General features: G+C 50.7%; 1 protein-coding gene across 1 annotated transcript; it reads right to left on the bottom strand.

Moving 5' to 3' along the window:
• Positions 1-269: 269 nt before the first annotated feature.
• Positions 270-10,506, bottom strand: TBR1 (T-box brain transcription factor 1). The gene is made up of 6 exons (XM_038751922.1): positions 9,815-10,506; positions 9,062-9,216; positions 8,572-8,693; positions 7,797-7,955; positions 6,613-6,674; positions 270-1,348 (listed from the first exon to the last, which is right to left on the bottom strand). Exons 1-6 carry the CDS (start codon positions 10,504-10,506, stop codon positions 358-360), a joined length of 2,181 nt encoding a protein of 726 aa, XP_038607850.1. The 3' UTR covers positions 270-357.
• Positions 10,507-21,522: the final 11,016 nt, after the last annotated feature.

Genomic DNA, 21,522 nt, shown 5'->3' with positions numbered 1-21,522 from the left:
AGAGAGATGGGAGAGATTCACCTAGGGAGGAAACTCTTTACCGGGGAGGGAAATAAAATAAAAACGTACGGCTGAAGCTGAAGATCAGTGCGCTAACTGCAGAGATTGCTGTGCAAAAGGTTAAAAACACATCCGGAGACCTGTCTGCGTTTATTCACGGGAGGTGGTGATGGTGGGACCGGGGAGAGAGGTCGTGAGAGGACGAGGAACCAAATAAGAAGGATGGGGAGGGAGAGGGACGAAGGGGGGGGGAGCGTGGGAAGGGGAAGGGGAAGGGGAGGGAGAGGAGGAGGAGGAGGAGGAGTATTTATAGGTGGTCTGGGGGCCGGGAGGGCTTGGGCGGCCTGGTCAGCGAGCCTAGCTGTGCGAGTAGAAGCCGTAGTAGCCTATGTCCTTGGCGCAGGTCTTGTCGCAGTCCCTCTGGGCCAAGCCCTCGCTCTTCAGGGGGGAGGAGCTCTCGGACACGGGCGTGTCCGAGGGCGAGATCCGCCGGCGCTTGGCCTGCTCGTAAATCCCAGAGTCGGTGGAGTCGATGGACTTGATGGACGAGGGGGTCTCGATCCAGCTGGAGTCGGACAGGTCCTTGGGCTTGGAGTCGTCGGGGCCGGGCAGCGGGGAGCGCTCGGGGGCGGCCAGGCTCTCGGCCTCCTCGCCCAGGTAGGGGTGGCCGTGGCTCCCTCCTCCTCCTCCTCCTCCGGCCCCTCCTCCGGCCCCTCCTCCGCTTGCACCCGCTCCCGCTGCCGCCGCCGCCGTTGCTCCCGCCCCGCCGGCGCTGGCCATGCGGGCGCTGCTGGGCCAGCAGGACAGCACGGAGCCGGGCTTGGCGGCGCAGTACTGCGGGGGGCTGCGGGCCCCCCAGCCCGACGGGTCGGCGGCCGCGTAGTATCCGAGCGGCCTGGCGGTGCAGCCGGCCGCCTGCAGCGGCAGGGCCTTGACGCCGGCCGCCGCGTAGGACAGCAGCGTGGCCGCGTTGCCCGCGAAGTCGGTGGCCGTGTCGTAGGCCGAGGCGGCGGCCGCGAAGTCCAGCCGGTTGTTGGCCGGGGCGACGAACCAGCGCTGCGGCGCCGGGCCGCCGGGCTCCTCGCCCGCCGCCGCCGCCGCCGCCGCCGCCGCCGCCGCCTGCTGCTGCGGCGACAGCAGCCCGTTGGTGTGCGGGACGCTGCGGTCGCCGCCCGGGCCCGGCCCCGCGCCGGCGCCCGGGTGGAACCGCGCCTTGGCGTAGTTGCTGACGAACTGGTCCTGCAGGAAGGAGCCGGCCATGGCGTAGCGGGCGCCCGGAACGATCTGCGAACGCGGGCTGTCGTTGGGCGACGGGGTCAGCCGGTCCATGTCGCAGCCCGTGTAGATCCTGCCGAGACAAGCGGGCGGGGGGCGGGGGGGGCCGCCGTCGGAAGCCACACACACACACACACACACACGCACACACACACTCACTCTCACACATCACCACTACCCGCCCCCCCCAAAATCGACCCACCCTGGGAGGGAAGGTTCCTCAGCAAAACCGGCCTACACACACACACACACACACACACACACACACACGCACACCCCCCCACCACTACCCGTCCCCCAAAAATCAACCCACCCTGGGAGGGAAGGTTCCTCAGCAAAACCGGCCTACACACACACCACCACTACCCGCCCCCCCCCAAAATCAACCCACCCTGGGAGGGAAGGTTCCTCAGCAAAACCGGCCTACACACACACACACACACACACACACACACACACACACACACACGCACACCCCACCACCACTACCCGTCCCCCAAAAATCAACCCACCCTGGGAGGGAAGGTTCCTCAGCAAAACCGGCCTACACACACACCACCACTACCCGCCCCCCCAAAAATCAACCCACCCTGGGAGGGAAGGTTCCTCAGCAAAACCGGCCTACACACACACACACACACACACACACACACACACGCACACCCCACCACCACTACCCGTCCCCCAAAAATCAACCCACCCTGGGAGGGAAGGTTCCTCAGCAAAACCGGCCTACACACACACCACCACTACCCGCCCCCCAAAAATCAACCCACCCTGGGAGGGAAGGTTCCTCAGCAAAACAGGCCTACACACACACACACACATCACCACTACCCGCCCCCCCCCCCCCAAATCAACCCACCTTGGGAGGTAAGGTTCCTCAGCAAAACCGGACTACACACACACACACACACATCCCCCTCCCCCCAAAATCAACCCACCCTGGGAGGGAAGGTTCCTCAGCAAAACCGGCCTCTACACACACACACACACACACTCCTCCTTCTAGACTGTTCCCCCTTCTAGACTGTGAGCCTGTTGTTGGGTAGGGACCATCTCTATGTGTTGCCAACTTGTACTTTCCAAGCGCTTAGTACAGCGCTCTGCACACAGTAAGCGCTCAATAAATACGATTGAATGAATGAATGAACACACTCACACCAGCCCCCAGTGCACACAGGGTATACCCAAGCACCATTGACCCCCGTCCCGTCCCCCGCCCCCCCTCACCCCCCGCCGTCCCTCCCTCGGGACACCAGACACCCACATGCAGCAGTGAATGGCTGGTTCGTGGTCCCGCCTGCTGCCCCAGATATCTATGCACACGCTTCCACAAGATAAAACAGGACAGTATATGCGTCTGAGGAAAAACATACCCTTCCCTACAAGTATATAAGTGTGCATATACACAAAGGCAGGTTGGGTCATGAGGTGCTTAGCACTGAAGGCCTCATTTTTGGAAAAGGCCTAATTTTTTTTTCTGTCATCTCCCCACTCTTTCCAGCACTGCCATGTAAATTCCCTCCATTAACTGTGTGCCTCAGGGAAGTCTCTGCCTTCCTGGTTCAAGATCAAGTGTGAAAAATCTCCAAGGCGGGGAGGGGGAGGATGGGGAGGAAGGGGAAGAAGGTTTGTGTGGGTGTTCATTCGTTCCAGTGCTGGGAGAGGCTATATATCCTCCAGAACCTGGGGAAACACTGCAGGTGGAATTGATTATGAGGCTGCTGGGGCACCTAGTCTCTCCTGCTCTTTCTTTCTTGTTCCTACTGCCACTAGCCCTAATAGCCATAGAGCCCATGGCTCCTCCAAGGAGGACAAGTTGTGCCACTGTCAGGAAACATGCCCATCAGCCTTCATCCTACGTTACACCTCATGCAGTTAAAGACTTGAATCTTTGCCTCTCAAAAACTTGAGGCCCAGGGATTCTCCCCCCACCCACCCCCCAGTCCAAATACCTTGGGACTGCCAGGCTTTTTGGGTCTGGACCTGATACACCTTCTTCCCCTGCCTCTACAATCGGCAGGAGTTTGCAACAGGAGGGGGCAAGGCCCAGGATGTCAAAGAGATCATTTTGGGGATGTGATTGGCGGAAATGATAAATCAAGGGAGCACATGCATGCCTATACACCTCCATTAATCCTTCCTCTTCTGTATATGTACCAACAGTATCCCTGAAATGACATCCATCCACCCTCTACGAGGGGGCTGAGCAAAAGCCACAGCCCTTCTCTCTACCTCCCACCCGAATATCAGCTGAACTTGAAGCTGGTGGTGCAAGAAGTCTGGAGGGGGACCTCTTTCTATGACAGAGTTCCCAGAGTTAAAACCTCGACTTTTAGGGTCAGACCTGGCCCTCAAATTCACGGCAATCAAGAGCAGTGAGGAATGAATATCTCAACAGGGAGGGTTGTTGGAGAGAGACAGTTTTTAAGGGGTTTCTGTTTGGTGGTGTTGGAAAATGTGCCCAGAGTTGAAATCTGGATTGGGGGGGATGGGGTGGTACAGAAATATTGCAGGCCTACTCTTTGTGAAATCGGGTCTGCAGATTGAGCCGAGTTGGAAGAAGACGACAGTGGAAGTGTTGCTGTACTTTAAACTTTGCTCCCCAATGCCTGTATTTTCACTGAGAGCCCAATGATTGTATACTCACTCCACTCTCAGAAACTGAACACTCAGTCTGCTCCCAGAAATGACACTCACTCCTCTTCCAGTGACTGTACACTCATTCAGCTCTCAGTATGCTCAGTCTGTATGCCGAAATTGCACTCACTTCATTCTCAACGACTGTACATTCCTCGTTCCATTCCCAATGGCTGTACATTCAATACAATCCCAATGACTACTCACTCCTCTCCCAGTAACTCTGCTCTCAGTAACTGCACACTCTCTCCATTCCCAGAGACTGTACACTCACTCCAATCCCAAAAACTCTGTTTCCAATGACTGTACACTCACTCCATTCTCAAAGGCTGTACATTCACTCCATTTAATCAATCAATCAATGGTATTTACTCAGCACTTACTATGTGCAGAGCACTGTTAAAAGCACGTGGGAAAGTACAACAGAATTAGCAGAAACATTTCCTGCCCATAATGAACCCACAATGAGCTTACAGTCTACACTGCCTACACTCTATTGTCTACAATTCCAGTGACCGTACACTCACCTAGAGACTATATGCACATCTCATTCCCAGAAACTGTACATTCACTTCATTTCCAGAAACTATACATTCACTCTATTCACAGAGACTGTCCACACACGTCATTCCCAGAAACTGTACACTCACTCTGTACAATCCCAGAGGTTGTATTCCCATTCCGCTCTCCAATGCCTGTTCTTTCATTCAACTCCCAGTGACTGTACAGTAATTCTACTCCCATTATTAGCTGTAGACTCACATCATCGTAGACTCCGCTCCCAGGGGCCGCACGCTCACTCTCACCCCCAGAGGTTGTGCACTGACTCCATTGCTAGTGATTCCACTCCCAGTGACTATACACTCTGTTCCCAAAGACTTCACACCCTCTCCATTCCTAGTGACTATAAACTCACTCTGTTCCCGGAGACTTCACACTCTCTCCACTCCCAGTGACTGTATTCTCACTCCATTCCTAGTGACTCCGCTCCCGCTGACTGTACACTGTTCCCAGACTGTACCCTCTTTCCATTCCCAGAGACTGTACTGCCCACTCCAGTCTCTAATGCCTGTTCTCCAACTCCACTCCCAGCGACTGTACACTCAGCCCAACTCCCAGGGACACTACATTTACTCAGTCTGCCTGACCACAGTCAGTTCCCGCGTTTCGAATAGTGGACGAGGAGGGGCGGGAGGGGAACCGGGGGTCAGTAAGCAGCACCTGTCTCTCCTCCGTTCATTTAATCGTGTTTATTGAGCGCTTACTGTGTGCACTGCACTGTACTAAGCGCTTGGGAAGTACAAATCGGCAACATATAAGGTTACAGCGCCCCCAGATCAGGACTCCCTTGGGAATTGGGCTCCCGTTTACCAAACGAGGCCTTTTTCTCTGGGGTCCTAACGCGAAGGCCGAGCCCCCAAGGGGTCTCAGAGCTGTCCCTGCCCCTTCCCCGTTTCGGGCACACTGCGGCTGGGCCGGGGGTCGTAGCTCCGCTGTCCTCCCATTCCGGCGTCCTTCCCTAGCTGGAAATCGGGTGGTCTGGACTGCTCTCTTGCCCGGGGGCCGGGCCTGCTACCAGGGCAGTACCTCCCCGCTTCCCTCCGCCTGTCTGGATCCAAGAGGAGGGCACGGCGGCTTCCCGGCCTACGGGAGGGAGGATGGGAAACGGCTTCCTACTTGTCTGTTTTCTCTTGGATTTTGGGTTTTCGTGCCTAAGCAGGGAGAGGCCACACGGCCCGATCCCGGGCATCCGAGTTCCCCGCACAACGAACACTTGGCCGGAAAAACCAAATCGCGGGAATCCCCACACTCCTTGGAAATCCACAACTAGCTTTTCCACCTAAGAAGCTCGAAGAAAGGGCGCTCGGTCCTTCAGCCTGGAGGATATTCCTAGGGAAGGATTCCGCTGCCACACCCGATTCTCCCAGAGGAAGGGGAAAAGGGGGGCAAAAATGAGCCAGGAGGGTTTGGGGAAGGGAGAGACAGCACAACATGTAAGAGGTCCAGCCGGGACGATGAAGACGGAGGAAATGGTGCCCTTCCACCACCTTCCATCTACAGTCCGTGGCCAATTCAGTCATCTCCTCAGATCTGAGACGGACGGTGGTCCACAGGTCTGCCCGCCCCTGGGCCCTCTTTCAGACGACGCATGCTTTGATCTAGCCCACTCTACATGTGCACCCAGGAAATGTTATTGCAGGAAACTTAGAAATGGATAAATAAAAGCCTTCGACGCCAAGTTGACAATCACAACTGCCAAGGCACCATGCAGTTTCAGGCAGAATCGCGGACAGGGCTTCGGAGACAATCTGAGAGGAGCATCTGCAGCCATCCAAAGCCCAGGACTTCTGCACACCCAGAGCGCCGCTATCTCCCTCCAACCAACCAGCCATTCCGGTCGCAATGCCGAACAGCTTTCCGATTCAGACAAGAGCCATCCTTTGCCAGTTCAAACACTTGGCCTACCCCTGCCTGGAACCACACGAAGAAACCCAACCGACAGGAGGGGGACCAAAAACAGAGAGACTGGAGGTGGGAGGGGAACGCAGAGCACCAGAAAGGGTGGGAAAATCCTACAGTCCAACCGCGTCCGCGAAAATTTAAATTCGCCACGGCTCAGGAAAGGCCAACCCTAGGGGCAATTCAGGTGAAGGCCACGCGATCAGGCGCGCCCCGAGAAGCAGATTTACTTACGTGTCATAGTTGTCCCGAAAGCCTTTGGCGAAGGGGTTGTGATCTATTTTCAGTTGGGTAATCTGGGAGAAAGAAAAAAAAATCAATGTAATTTTTCCCTCACATACCGGCAGGATGCAGGTTTGAGAATTCATAGGTTGCGCACACTGCACCGGCTCTTTAGTGCCAAACTAATTAGCTGCACAATTTCCTCCCGTTAAAAAATTGGAGGTGCCTGTAAGAAGGGAAGGTAGGAGGAAGCCTCGATTATTAATAAGAAACAACGTTTGTAAAATGAAATAAAAAAAGAAAGGCTATTGGGCCGTTCTATATCTTTTCGAGTAATTAAATGCATTTTTACAGGTGCTTTTTGGACACAAGATCATATATTCCGTGAAAATTATGTGCAGTGAAATTGAGTTGAAAGCTAAATCCTGATTCTTTCAAATGTTTAAACGCAGCATTTTTACACTTGCTTTGAGTTTAATGTAGCAGCTACACAACCAGAACACCCGCTGATATACGATAAACACAGGTTTCATGTGTATGTAATTTTTACTCTAATTTTAAAGCACCATCACCCCCAACACAGACAACAGCAGCGATTACCAGCTTTGTGCAAGCTTGTTTTAAAAAATGCTAGAATTGATCAAATGCTACTGGAATTCATTCCCGGGACAACGTAACCGTTAGTGGCCTATTTATATATTATAAATATCTATATAATCGTTTTGAACAATGTAAATGTCGATGTTCTTTAGGCCTTCAAGAATGTTGATATTTGTTCATTTCAGTCATCAATCCCGAACCCCTGGGAAAAATTTAGCTTCAAAAGTGAAGCGTTTTGATATTCTGCGATAACGCCAGCACTCGGCCATGGGGAAAAAATAGGCTGGGAGAAATCTGCTCGAATTGCAAAGGGAAGATGAAGAACTGAGGGAAGCAGACAGTCTCAGTTTTCGCACCAAATTCTGACCTCCAAAATGCAAAGCCCCCAGGAATCCCGGAGACCACCAAAAGGTGCTGGTAGCCGGAGTCAGAAGCGATTCCCTCCTGACTGCATTTTTTTTGGAGGGTGCACAAGGAGTGTGCAGATCCGGCCTCGACTTTTAAGTCTACAGGCGGGGGGGTGGGGGCTATCGCCGCTGGTGACCGGACCGGGGGTGATGCTTGCCGCGAGCGAAACGAACAAGCCCCCTTTTTACATCGGTGTTTTGGTAGGCGGTGACCGCAATGAACTGGGTCTCGGGGAAGGTGAAAGTCTGAACTCTGCCTGGCTGGTTGGTATCCTCGGTGCCGTCCTCGTTCACTTCGACCACATGCAAGCGGGGCTGGTACTTGTGCAAAGACTGCAAAACCACCATCTGTCGGGCGGAGAAAAGGGGGAGAGACCGAGCAGCAAGTTAAAAACACGATGCGTGGCTCTCTGTCGTGTCCCAGCCTGGCGGGGAGGGAGCGATTTGGAGGGGCCTGCTTCTCCATGCCAGGCTGGTGACTGAGGATGAAGACCTGGCCGTCTCACAGCTGTCAAAAGGCATCGGCCTCGATCACGTTTTGGAAAAGGCGCCCCGGACCCCCAGACCATTCCTCAGGCCACGACTACCTCTCTCGCCCCTGTGGAGGAGGGTCAAAGATCGGCCCAACCTGCAAATCACTCCAGGCTCTTTCCGAAACGAGACATCGATCCGTTAACATGACACTGGGAAAGCTGGGAGCGGAGAGGGCAGGACCAGGGAAGGGAAACTAGAAGCCGGGGAAGGCAGGAAAGAGGATCAATCCGTTTTGTTTGGATTTCATTTTTTGGCAGATTCGAATTGAATAGTTAAAAAGATTTTCAAGGACATGTTCAAGGAAGAGAAAAAACCCCTATGTCTGAGCCTCGGGTGGTGGTGCGGTGTTGGTGTTTCTCGTGGTCTGCGGGGGGGAGGGCCTGATGCGTGTGAGCGGGTGGATGGGTGTGGGTGTGTGCGTTCCACTGACCTGCCCGTTGTTGTTTGACGCTCCTTTGTTGTTTGTAAGTTTTAATTTTCCAAAAGAGATTTCCTGGCGCATCCAGTGAGCCCCGGTATTGGGGGAATCGGGGTGCATGTAAACCCGGTTTCCTGGAGAAACAAATATGTAACTGCTCACATTGTACGCGGTGCCACTGTTTTCGCGCGCACTTGTGCACACACACACACACACACACACGCGCACACACACACACCTGGCTTCAGTGAATCCCATTAGAGGCGACAGGGCTTTGCAGGCGACGCTTTTCTGGGGAAGATGAAAACAGCATCTGCCCAACCCACCCACCCTTCTTCCCTCCCCTCTCTCTGTCCCCCTTTTCCCCCCTTCTCTCCTTTTCTTTTTAAGATCCATTGGCCGAGTCTCGTTTTAAAAGTCGCCCGAGCCCGTCCACAAAGGCTTTAATTAATCATTCTCACCTAAGCAAGTGTCAGAAAAAGTGTTAATTGGAAGAACTTGCCTTGTACATTGGTGTCCGCTTTGCCGCAAGGAACCCATTTGCCGCCTTGAAATCTCCAGTGATTGGGATCCGCCAAAATTACATCCACAAAAATATTGTAATGAGCCGTGGGATCGAGACCAGAAATGTTAAAACTTAAAAAAGGAAACATGCGCCTATTGAGATTGAAAAAACAAAAAACGAAAAACAAAACACCAAGAGAGGGAGAGAAAATGTGGGAAAGACCGTTAATGCGAACGATTCGGTACCCAAAGCCCGGGGCTGGAAGTGGCCTTGCCAACGGGGCAGGGAGGGTGCCCGGTCCTCGGGGAAGGCGAGGGTCGCCTGCGAGGAAATCTACCCTCTGCGGCCCGTTGGGGCGAGGCCGGCTGGGCGGTGGGAGGGTCGGAGGACGGGCCTCTCCCATCTCCAAGCCCCCGGTACCCGTGCCCCTTCATCATCATCATCAATCGTATTTATTGAGCGCTTCCTGGGTGCAGAGCACCGTACTAAGCGCTTGGGAAGTACAAATTGGCAACATATAGAGACAGTCCAACAGTGGGCTCACCCGTTCTCCATCCCGGGGTCCCCTCGGGCCGGTGCATCCCTGCCCCGGGCCCGGCCTCCTCCCCAGAGCCATCCCTGCCTCCCCGGGAGCCTTGGGGAGGGAGATGCCCCTTGGCACGGCCACCCCGCCATCCCCCGGAGCCGCAGCGGGAGAGGAACGGCGGCGGAGGAGCCTTTCCTTTGCTTCTTTTTTTTTTTTTTTTTTACCTTCCCTGTTTGGTGATGATCATCTCGGTCTGATGGCGGTGAAATTTCAGCCAGAGCGGCCTGTTGCACAGGTAGACCTGAGCCTTGCCGGGCACCAGCCCGGACTGGCTGGAGGAGAACTGGTAGAAAGGCGCGCTTTGGTAGGAGTGGCCGTACTGCTGGGGGTAAGGGTAGCCCGCCGCGGGGTAGCCTTGAGGCGAAGAATTGGACAGGAGGCTGTTGTAGGCTCCATTGGCGATGACGGGGTGGTGGGCCATGTAGCGGCCGGGGCTGCCGATGGAGAAGGCAGGGTGAGCCGGTCCGTGCTGGCCCGGGTACGGGAACATAGCGCCGGGAGCAGTGGCGGCCGACTGGGGCTGGCTGGACTGAGACAGCAGATAGCGATCTGCTGCAGATCCATCGAAACTGTGACGAAGCTCGGAGACCCCGTCCAAGACGGGAGAGAGTTTACTTCTCTGGACGTCCCCTGGTGAGTCCTTGGAGTCGGCGAAATTGTCCGCATCGGACTGATTCGTCATCCCCCTGGCGAGTTTTTTCAAAGGTGAACTCCTCTCCAGGTTGTCAGCGGTCGAGATAATGGGATGGTCGTGCAAGACAAGCTCGGATCCGCCCGAATGTGGGTAGCTGCTGCTTACATTGAGAAATTTCTTGGACAGCATGATAGAGGGAGAGAGACAGTGCTCTAACTGCATAGCTCTAGAACCAGAATAATCGCCCCCCCCCCCCCACCCCCACCCCCCGGCCCTGGCTTTTAAAGTGCTATATAGATCATAAACTAGAAAATCCACAGACCCCCCTCACTAGACGGAAAGCACTTCAACCAGCAAATGCTTCTCAAAGGTTTGATTTACTTTTTTTTTTTTCCCAGGGAGAAGAGATTGGCCAATTGACACTATGCAGCAATCAGAAAAGGCTCACTTTTGATCTTGCTCCTGGTGGAGCGGATGAAACGGCTCCTGCCATTGGTTAACTGCTGACAGTAATTTAATTAGATAGACATTAATTAGGATAATCACCTGGCTCCTGGTCGCGCCGACCATGGCAAATTGGAGGAGATGATTTTATTGTGGGTTATGGAAGGCGGGGGGGGGGGGCGAGAGAGGATGTGTTGGGTCTGCGTGATCGTTGTTGTGTCACCTTTAAGCTTTTGTGGCCACTGCTAGAGGAAAAGGCAAAAGATGTGCAATTTACTAAACATTTTTCTAAACTCTCCCCACCCCCTCGCCTTTTCCGGGGAGAGTACGGGGGAGGGGATTCGATGTCGGGAGACTTCGGTTCTGAATGAGCCAAATATTCAGTTGAATGTAACGATCGCAAGGTGCAAAGCACACACAAAACCACGAGCCGGTGGCCTCGTCTAACCCGGAAAAAGTTCCAGAATGTGTCTTTTCCAGTTAATACAAAAACGCGCATTACCTGGGCGAGTCCCTTATGAATGGATCCCACCCCCCTGCTCGCCTCTCTCCCCTCGAAAAATCACCATTCCACATGGCGGGTGGTAGGACTGGGGCTCGAGTGTTGTGAGGGCCGGGGGCGGGGAGAGGAGAAGAAGAGGGAGGGGAAAAAGGCAGAGTAACCCACCCACCTCGGGAAGGTTTTGTCTCCTGGTAATAATAATAATAATAATAATGATAGCATTTATTAAGCGCTTACCATGTGCAAAGCACTGTTCTAAGCGCTGGGGAGGTTACAAGGTGATCAGGTTGCCCCACGGGGGGCTCACAGTCTTAATCCCCATTTTACAGATGAGGTAACTGAGGCCCAGAGAAGTGAAGTGACTTGCCCCAAGTCACACAGCTGACAATCGGCAGAGCCGGGATTTGAACCCATGACCTCTGACTCCAAAGCCCAGGCTCTTTCCACTGAGCCACGCTGCTTCTCTATGTAGAAGCCACTCACCGTGACAATATAGCATCTCCTTGGAAAGTTTGGAAATAATCATAGGCTGTTGGGCTCCAGGGTCTTAATGCACCGGCAGTGATGTCTATGGCTTCTTTAGTAAATAAATATTTAATCTGTGCGCCTGGATGCAGATTATCTGGAGCATCTATCCGCTCCAGTCTGCCTGCGCTTCCTTCCCTCCGCCGGCGGGATCCCGGGCCCCGCGGGAATGGGTTGGTCCTGCCGCACACCTTGGCCGGGGGTTGGGAGACAGTGCTTTGCACAGAGTAGGAGCTTAACAAATGTCATCATCATCACCGAGCACGGAGCGGGAGGGATCCTGAATAATAATTTGAATTATGGTATTTGTAAAGCGCTCACTGGGTGCCAAACACCGTTCTAAGCACTGGGATAGTTACAAGGTAATCAGGTTGTCCCACGTGGGGCTCACAGTCTTAATCTCCATTTGACAGACGGGGTAACTGAGGCACAGAGAATGATAATAATGTATGGTACTTGTTAAGCACTCACCGTGTGCCAGGCACTGTAACAATAATAATAATAATAATAATGACATTTGTTAAGCCTTTACTATGTGCGAAGCACTGTTCTAAGCGCTTGGGGGAAGATACAAGATGATTAGGTTGTCCCACGTGGGGCTCACAGTCTTAATTCCCATTTTACAGATGAGGTAACTGAGGCACAGAGAAGTTATTTCCCCAAAGTCACACAGCTGATAAGTGGCGGCTCAAAGAAATGAAGGGACTTGCCCAGTGTCACACAGCAATGGCCGAGCCGGGACTAGAACCCATGACCTCTGACTCCCAAGCCCGTGCTCCTTCCACTGGCTCATGCTGCTTCTGTACTAAGCGCTGGGACGGATACAAGCAAATTGGGTTGGACACGGTCCCCGTCCAGCTTTGGACTCACGGTCTCCATCCCCATTTTACAGATGAGGCAACTGAGGCTGTGTGCCGGGCACTGTACTGAACGCTGGGGCGGACACAAGCCAACCGGGTTGGACACAGCTTCACGTTGGACTCACAGTTTCAATCTCTAGTTTACAGATGAGGTAACTGAGGCACAGAGAAGTAAAGGGACTTGGTCAAGGTCCTAGGGCAGACAAGTGGCAGAGTGGGATTAGAACCCATGACCTTCCGACTCCCAGGCTTGTGCTCTATCAACTAAGCCACGCTGCTTCTCAGTCCAAGGGGGTAATGCCAAACCGCGAGGGAATAAATGAACCCACATGGCTCACCTCCAAGTCCCGACTTTATTCCCCCCACTCCCCGAACGAGGATGTTCTTGGCCCAGACAGTCGGCACGAAGTCCAAGAGACTCCGATTCTCAGGGAATAATAATAATAATAATAATAATGGCATTTATTAAGCGCTTACTACGTGCAAAACACTGTTCTAAGCGCTGGGGAGGTTACAAGGTGATCAGGTTGTCCCATGGGGGGTTCACAGTCTTAATCTCCATTTTACAGATGAGGTAACTGAGGCACAGAGAATAATAATAATAATAATAATGACGGCATTTATTAAGCGCTTACTATGTGCAAGGCACTGTTCTAAGCGCTGGGGAGGTTACAAGGTGATCAGGTTGTCCCATGGGGGGCTCACAGTCTTAATCCCCATTTTACAGATGACGTAACTGATGCACAGGGAAAATAATAATAATAATAATGGCATTTATTAAGCGCTTACTACGTGCAAAGCACTGTTCTAAGCGCTGGGGAGGCTACAAGGTGATCAGGTTGTCCCATGGGGGGCTCACAGTCTTAATCCCCATTTTACAGATGAGGTAACTGAGGCACAGAGAATAATAATAATAATAATAGCATTTATTAAGCGCTTACTACGTGCAAAGCACTGTTCTAAGCGCTGGGGAGGTTACAAGGTGATCAGGCTGTCCCATGGGGGGCTCACAGTCTTAACCCCCATTTTACAGATGAGGTAACTGAGGCACAGAGAATAATAATAATAATAATAGCATTTATTAAGCGCTTACTACGTGCAAAGCACTGTTCTAAGCGCTGGGGAGGTTACAAGGTGATCAGGTTGTCCCATGGGGGGGCTCACAGTCTTAATCCCCATTTTACAGATGAGGTAACTGAGGCACAGAGAATAATAATAATAAATAATAATGGCATTTATTAAGCGCTTACTACGTGCAAAGCACTGTTCTAAGCGCTGGGGAGGTTACAAGGTGATCAGGTTGTCCCATGGGGGGCTCACAGTCTTAATCCCCATTTTACAGATGAGGTAACTGAGGCACAGAGAATAATAATAATAAATAATAATGGCATTTATTAAGCACTTACTACGTGCAAAGCACTGTTCTAAGCGCTGGGGAGGTTACAAGGTGATCACGTTGTCCATGGGGGGCTCACAGTCTTAATCCCCATTTTACAGATGAGGTAACTGAGGCCCAGAGAATAATAATAATAATAATAATAATAATGACATTTATTAAGTGCTTACTACGTGCAAAGCACTGTTCTAAGCGCTGGGGAGGTTAGAAGGTGATCAGGCTGTCCCATGGGGGGCTCACAGTCTTAACCCCCATTTTACAGATGAGGTAACTGAGGCACAGAGAATAATAATAATAATAATAATGACGGCATTTATTAAGCGCTTACTATGTGCAAGGCACTGTTCTAAGCGCTGGGGAGGTTACAAGGTGATCAGGTTGTCCCATGGGGGGTTCACAGTCTTAATCTCCATTTTACAGATGAGGTAACTGAGGCACAGAGAATAATAATAATAATGGCATTTATTAAGCGCTTACTACGTGCAAGGCACTGTTCTAAGCGCTGGGGAGGTTACAAGGTGATCAGGTTGTCCCATGGGGGGCTCACAGTCTTAATCCCCATTTTACAGATGAGGTAACTGAGGCACAGAGAATAATAATAATAAATAATAATGGCATTTATTAAGCACTTACTACGTGCAAAGCACTGTTCTAAGCGCTGGGGAGGTTACAAGGTGATCAGGTTGTCCCATGGGGGGGCTCACAGTCTTAATCCCCATTTTACAGATGAGGTAACTGAGGCACAGAGAATAATAATAATAAATAATAATGGCATTTATTAAGCACTTACTACGTGCAAAGCACTGTTCTAAGCGCTGGGGAGGTTACAAGGTGATCAGGTTGTCCCATGGGGGGCTCACAGTCTTAATCCCCATTTTACAGATGAGGTAACTGAGGCACAGAGAAAATAATAATAATAATAATGGCATTTATTAAGCGCTTACTACGTGCAAAGCACTGTTCTAAGCGCTGGGGAGGTTACAAGGTGATCAGGTTGTCCCATGGGGGGCTCACAGTCTTAATCCCCATTTTACAGATGAGGTAACTGAGGCACAGAGAATAATAATAATAAATAATAATGGCATTTATTAAGCACTTACTACGTGCAAAGCACTGTTCTAAGCGCTGGGGAGGTTACAAGGTGATCACGTTGTCCATGGGGGGCTCACAGTCTTAATCCCCATTTTACAGATGAGGTAACTGAGGCCCAGAGAATAATAATAATAATAATAATAATAATGACATTTATTAAGTGCTTACTACGTGCAAAACACTGTTCTAAGCGCTGGGGAGGTTACAAGGTGATCAGGCTGTCCCATGGGGGGCTCACAGTCTTAACCCCCATTTTACAGATGAGGTAACTGAGGCACAGAGAATAATAATAATAATAATAATGACGGCATTTATTAAGCGCTTACTATGTGCAAGGCACTGTTCTAAGCGCTGGGGAGGTTACAAGGTGATCAGGTTGTCCCATGGGGGGTTCACAGTCTTAATCTCCATTTTACAGATGAGGTAACTGAGGCACAGAGAATAATAATAATAATGGCATTTATTAAGCGCTTACTACGTGCAAGGCACTGTTCTAAGCGCTGGGGAGGTTACAAGGTGATCAGGTTGTCCCATGGGGGGCTCACAGTCTTAATCCCCATTTTACAGATGAGGTAACTGAGGCACAGAGAATAATAATAATAATAATAATAGCATTTATTAAGCTCTTACTACGTGTAAAGCACTGTTCTAAGCGCTGGGGAGGTTACAAGGTGATCAGGCTGTCCCATGGGGGGCTCACAGTCTTAACCCCCATTTTACAGATGAGGTAACTGAGGCACAGAGAATAATAATAATAATAATAATGACGGCATTTATTAAGCGCTTACTATGTGCAAGGCACTGTTCTAAGCGCTGGGGAGGTTACAAAGTGATCAGGTTGTCCCATGGGGGGTTCACAGTCTTAATCCCCATTTTACAGATGAGGTAACTGAGGCACAGAGAATAATAATAATAATAATGACGGCATTTATTAAGCGCTTACTATGTGCAAGGTACTGTTCTAAGCGCTGGGGAGGTTACAAGGTGATCAGGTTGTCCCATGGGGGGTTCACAGTCTTAATCCCCATTTTACAGATGAGGTAACTGAGGCACAGAGAATAATAATAATAATAACAACAATAATAATGGCATTTATTAAGCGCTTACTATGTGCAAGGCACTGTTCTAAGCGCTGGGGAGGTTACAAGGTGATCAGGTTGTCCCACGGGGGGCTCACAGTCTTCATCCCCATTTTACAGATGAGGTAACTGAGGCACAGAGAAGCTAAGTGACTTGCGCAAAGTCACACAGCTGACAAGCGGCGGAGCCGGGGTTTGAGCCCCTGACCTCTGACTCCCAAGCCCGGCCTCTTTCCACTGAGCCGTCTCTAGGTGTTGCCGACTTGTACTTCCCAAGCGCTCGGTACAGTGCTCTGCACACAGTAAGCGCTCAATAAATACGATTGAATGACAATCCCCCTGGTGTTTCAGGCCGGCTGGACACACCTCTTCTCCTCACTGTGACTGGGCAAGTAGGATGGGCGGAAGGTTGCCAGAATGGGCTGCTTCACCTGGTGCTGTTCTTTGCCCGGCGCGGGGCAGGGGGCCTGAGGTTGGCCCAGCCAGGCCCGGCCTCTGCGCCCATCTCTGCCCCCTTCACCTCTGACGAGTCCCGGTGTCCCCACCGCCGGTCACCCCCGGGGAACACCACAGCCCCCGCCCCTGGTACACCAGAACCCCCGGCCCCTGGTAACACCAGAAGCCCCACCACTGGGCACACCAGAGCCTGATCCCAGTTGTGGATTAACTCGAAAGAGAAAGGGATAGATTAGGAGACTATAATCAGGCTTTGTACTAAAACCGAGAGAGGTAGCTTTTTACGTTGTTGGAAATGCCATTTGTCTGAAACTTGATTTTATTTGTTTTTAATAGGATTCAATTGACTGATTCCAGTCTTGGTAATACAGCATTTTTTAAATTTGATTGCCAATCTTCCAGGATTTGATTGATTAAGCCTCATTAAATATTAGCCCGTTGTTGGGTGGGGACTGTCTCTATCTGTTACCCAGTTTCCAAGCGCTTAGGACAGTGCTCTGCACAAAGTAAGCGCTCAATAAATACGATAGAATGAATGAATGAATGACACCAGATGCCCCATCCCCGGGCACACCGGGGCCCTGCCCCTAGTTACACCCGAAGCCCTGCCTTTGGTTACACCAGAGCCCAAGGCCCCTGGTAACACCAGAAGCCCCACCACTGGGCACACCATAGCCTTCCGCCCCTGATCCCAGTTATGGATTAACTCTAAAGAGAAAGGGATAGATTAAGAGACTATAATCAGGCTTTGTACTAAAACCGAGAGAGGTAGCTTTTTACGTTGTTGGAAATGCCATTTGTCTGAAACTTGATTTTATTTGTTTTTAATAGGATTCAATTGACCGATTCCAGTCTTACCATTTGGGGTGCTGGTAATATGGCATTTTTTAAATTTGATTGCCAATCTTCCAGGATTTGATTGATTAAGCCGCATTAAATATTAGCCCGTTGTTGGGTAGGGACTGTCTCTATCTGTTACCCAGTTTCCAAGCGCTTAGGACAGTGCTCTGCACAAAGTAAGCGCCCAATAAATACGATAGAATGAATGAATGAATGACACCAGATGCCCCATCCCCGGGCACACCGGGGCCCCGCCCCTAGTTACACCCGAAGCCCTGCCTTTGGTTACACCAGAGCCCAAGGCCCCTGGTAACACCAGAAGCCCCACCACTGGGCACACCATAGCCTTCCGCCCCTGATCCCAGTTATGGATTAACTCTAAAGAGAAAGGGATAGATTAAGAGACTATAATCAGGCTTTGTACTAAAACCGAGAGAGGTAGCTTTTTACGTTGTTGGAAATGCCATTTGTCTGAAACTTGATTTTATTTGTTTTTAATAGGATTCAATTGACTGATTCCAGTCTTACCATTTGGGGTGCTGGTAATATAGCATTTTTTAAATTTGATTGCCAATCTTCCAGGATTTGATTGATTACGCCTCATTACATATTAGCCCGTTGTTGGGTAGGACTGTCTCTATCTGTTACCCAGTTTCCAAGCGCTTAGGACAGTGCTCTGCACAAAGTAAGCGCTCAATAAATACGATAGAATGAATGAATGAATTACACCAGATGCCCCATCCCCGGGCACACCGGGGCCCCGCCCCTAGTTACACCCGAAGCCCTGCCCTTGGTTACACCAGAGCCCAAGGCCCCTGGTAACACCAGAAGCCCCACCACTGGGCACACCATAGCCTGATCCCAGTTGCGGATTAACTCTAAAGAGAAAGGGATAGATTAAGAGACTATAATCAGGCTTTGTACTAAAACCGAGAGAGGTAGCTTTTTACGTTGTTGGAAATGCCATTTGTTTGAAACTTGATTTTATTTGTTTTTAATAGGATTCAATTGACTGATTCCAGTCTTACCATTTGGGGTGCTGGTAATATAGCATTTTTTAAATTTGATTGCCAATCTTCCAGGATTTGATTGATTACGCCTCATTACATATTAGCCCGTTGTTGGGTAGGACTGTCTCTATCTGTTACCCAGTTTCCAAGCGCTTAGGACAGTGCTCTGCACAAAGTAAGCGCTCAATAAATACGATAGAATGAATGAATGAATTACACCAGATGCCCCATCCCCGGGCACACCGGGGCCCCGCCCCTAGTTACACCCGAAGCCCTGCCCTTGGTTACACCAGAGCCCAAGGCCCCTGGTAACACCAGGAGCCCCACCACTGGGCACACCATAGCCTTCCGCCCCTGATCCCAGTTATGGATTAACTCTAAAGAGAAAGGGATAGATTAAGAGACTATAATCAGGCTTTGTACTAAAACCGAGAGAGGTAGCTTTTTACGTTGTTGGAAATGCCATTTGTCTGAAACTTGATTTTATTTGTTTTTAATAAGATTCAATTGACTGATTCCAGTCTTACCATTTGGGGTGCTGGTAATATAGCATTTTTTAAATTTGATTGCCAATCTTCCAGGATTTGATTGATTACGCCTCATTACATATTAGCCCGTTGTTGGGTAGGGACTGTCTCTATCTGTTACCCAGTTTCCAAGCGCTTAGGACAGTGCTCTGCACAAAGTAAGCGCTCAATAAATACGATAGAATGAATGAATGAATGACACCAGATGCCCCATCCCCGGGCACACCGGGGCCCCGCCCCTAGTTACACCCGAAGCCCTGCCTTTGGTTACACCAGAGCCCAAGGCCCCTGGTAACACCAGAAGCCCCACCACTGGGCACACCATAGCCTTCCACCCCTGATCCCAGTTGTGGATTAACTCTAAAGAGAAAGGGATAGATTAAGAGACCATAATCAGGCTTTGGACTAAAACCGAGAGAGGTAGCTTTTTACGTTGTTGGAAATGCCATTTGTCTGAAACTTGATTTTATTTGTTTTTAATAGGATTCAATCGACTGATTCCAGTCTTACCATTTGGGGTGCTGGTAACATAGCATTTTTTAAATTTGATTGCCAATCTTCCAGGATTTGATTGATTAAGCCGCATTAAATATTAGCCCGTTGTTGGGTAGGGACTGTCTCTACCTGTTACCCAGTTTCCAAGCGCTTAGGACAGTGCTCTGCACAAAGTAAGCGCTCAATAAATACGATAGAATGAATGAATGAATGACACCAGATGCCCCATCCCCGGGCACACCGGGGCCCCGCCCCTGGTTACACCCGAAGCCCTGCCCTTGGTTACATCAGAGACCCCATCCCCGGGCACACAAAAGCTCCCGCCCCTGGTTACACCAGAAGCCCCACCCCCGGGTACACCAGCACCGTCACCCCTGGGCACAGCAGCTCCTCCATCCCCAGTTACACCAGCGCCTCCATCCCCAGTCACACCAGCACCCCCGGTCCCACCCCAGGTCCCACCCCCGGGCACATTAGATACCCCACCTCCGGACACACCAGCGCCGCCACCCCCGGGCACCGCAACCTCCCATTCATTCATTCATTCAACCGTATTTATTAAGCGCTTATTGTGTGCAAAGCACTGTAATAATAATTAATAATGATTACGGGATTTGTTAAACGCTTACTATGTGCCAAGCAGTGCCTGTCCCGCCATCGGCCCCCGGCCCACGTCATCCCCCGGTCCTGGAATGCCCTCCCTCTGCGCTCTCTTCCTCCCTTCAAGGCCCTACTGAGAGCTCACCTCCTCCACGAGGCCTTCCCAGATTGAGCCCCTTCCTTCCTCTCCCCCTCGTCCCCCTCTCCATCCCCCCATCTTACCTCCTTCCCTTCCCCACAGCACCTGTATATCATCATCAATCGTATTTATTGAGCGCTTACTGTGTGCAGAGCACTGTACTAAGCGCTTGGGAAGTACAAGTTGGCAACATATAGAGACAGTCCCTACCCAACAGTGGGCTCACAGTCTAAAAGAGTGGGCTCACAGTCTGTATATATGTAAATATGTTTGTACATATTTATTACTCTTTATTTATTTTACTTGTACATATCTATTCTATTTATTTTATTTTGTTAATATGTTTGGTTTTGTTCTCTGTCTCCCCCTTCTAGACTGTGAGCCCACTGTTGGGTAGGGACCGTCTCTATATGTTGCCAACTTGTACTTCCCAAGCGCTTAGTACAGTGCTCTGCACACAGTAAGCGCTCAATAAATATGATTGATCGATTGATTCTAAATGCTGGGATAGCTACAAGGTAATCCCACGTGGGGCTCACAGTCTTAATCCTTAATCCTTAAGGATCCTTAATCCTTAATCCAGTTTCTAGACTGTGAGCCCACTGTTGGGTAGGGACTGTCTCTATATGTTGCCAACTTGTACTTCCCAAGCACTTAGTACAGTGCTCTGCACACAGTAAGCACTCAATAAATACGATTGATCGATTGATTGATAGATCCCCATGTTACAGATGAGGTTAACAGGCACAGAGAAATTAAGTGGCTTGCACACAACAGGCAAAAGGCGGAGCTGGGATTAGAACCCACGTCCTGTGACTCCCAAAGCCCATGCTCTTTCCACTAAGCTACGCTGCTTCTCAGGGCGTCAAAGAATACAACTACAGACACATTCCCTTCCCACAACCAGCTCGCAATCTAGAGTGGGTAGACAGACATTAGTAGACAGAAATAATTAAATTACAGACATATACGTATGTGCTTGTGGGGATGGGAGGGTGGATGAATGAAGGGAGCAAGTCAGGGCGATGCGGAAAGGAGTAGGAGGAGAAGAGGGCTTAGTCAGGGAAGGCTTCTTGGAGGAGATGTGCCTTCAATAAGGCTTTGAAGTAGGGAAGAGTAATGATCTGTCTGATATGAGGAGAGGGGGCATTCCGGGTCAGAGGGAGGATGTGGGAGAGAGGTCGGGGGCAAGATAGATGAGCTCGAGGTAGAGTGAGAATAATAATAACAACAATAATAAAAATAATATGGTGGTATTTGTTAAGCACTTGCT

Source organism: Tachyglossus aculeatus, chromosome 9 (assembly GCF_015852505.1).
Source record: "Tachyglossus aculeatus isolate mTacAcu1 chromosome 9, mTacAcu1.pri, whole genome shotgun sequence".
Classification (NCBI taxonomy): Eukaryota; Metazoa; Chordata; class Mammalia; order Monotremata; family Tachyglossidae; genus Tachyglossus; species Tachyglossus aculeatus.
The sequence above is the reverse complement of the archived record's forward strand: the minus strand, read 5'-3'. Positions and strand labels throughout refer to the sequence as shown.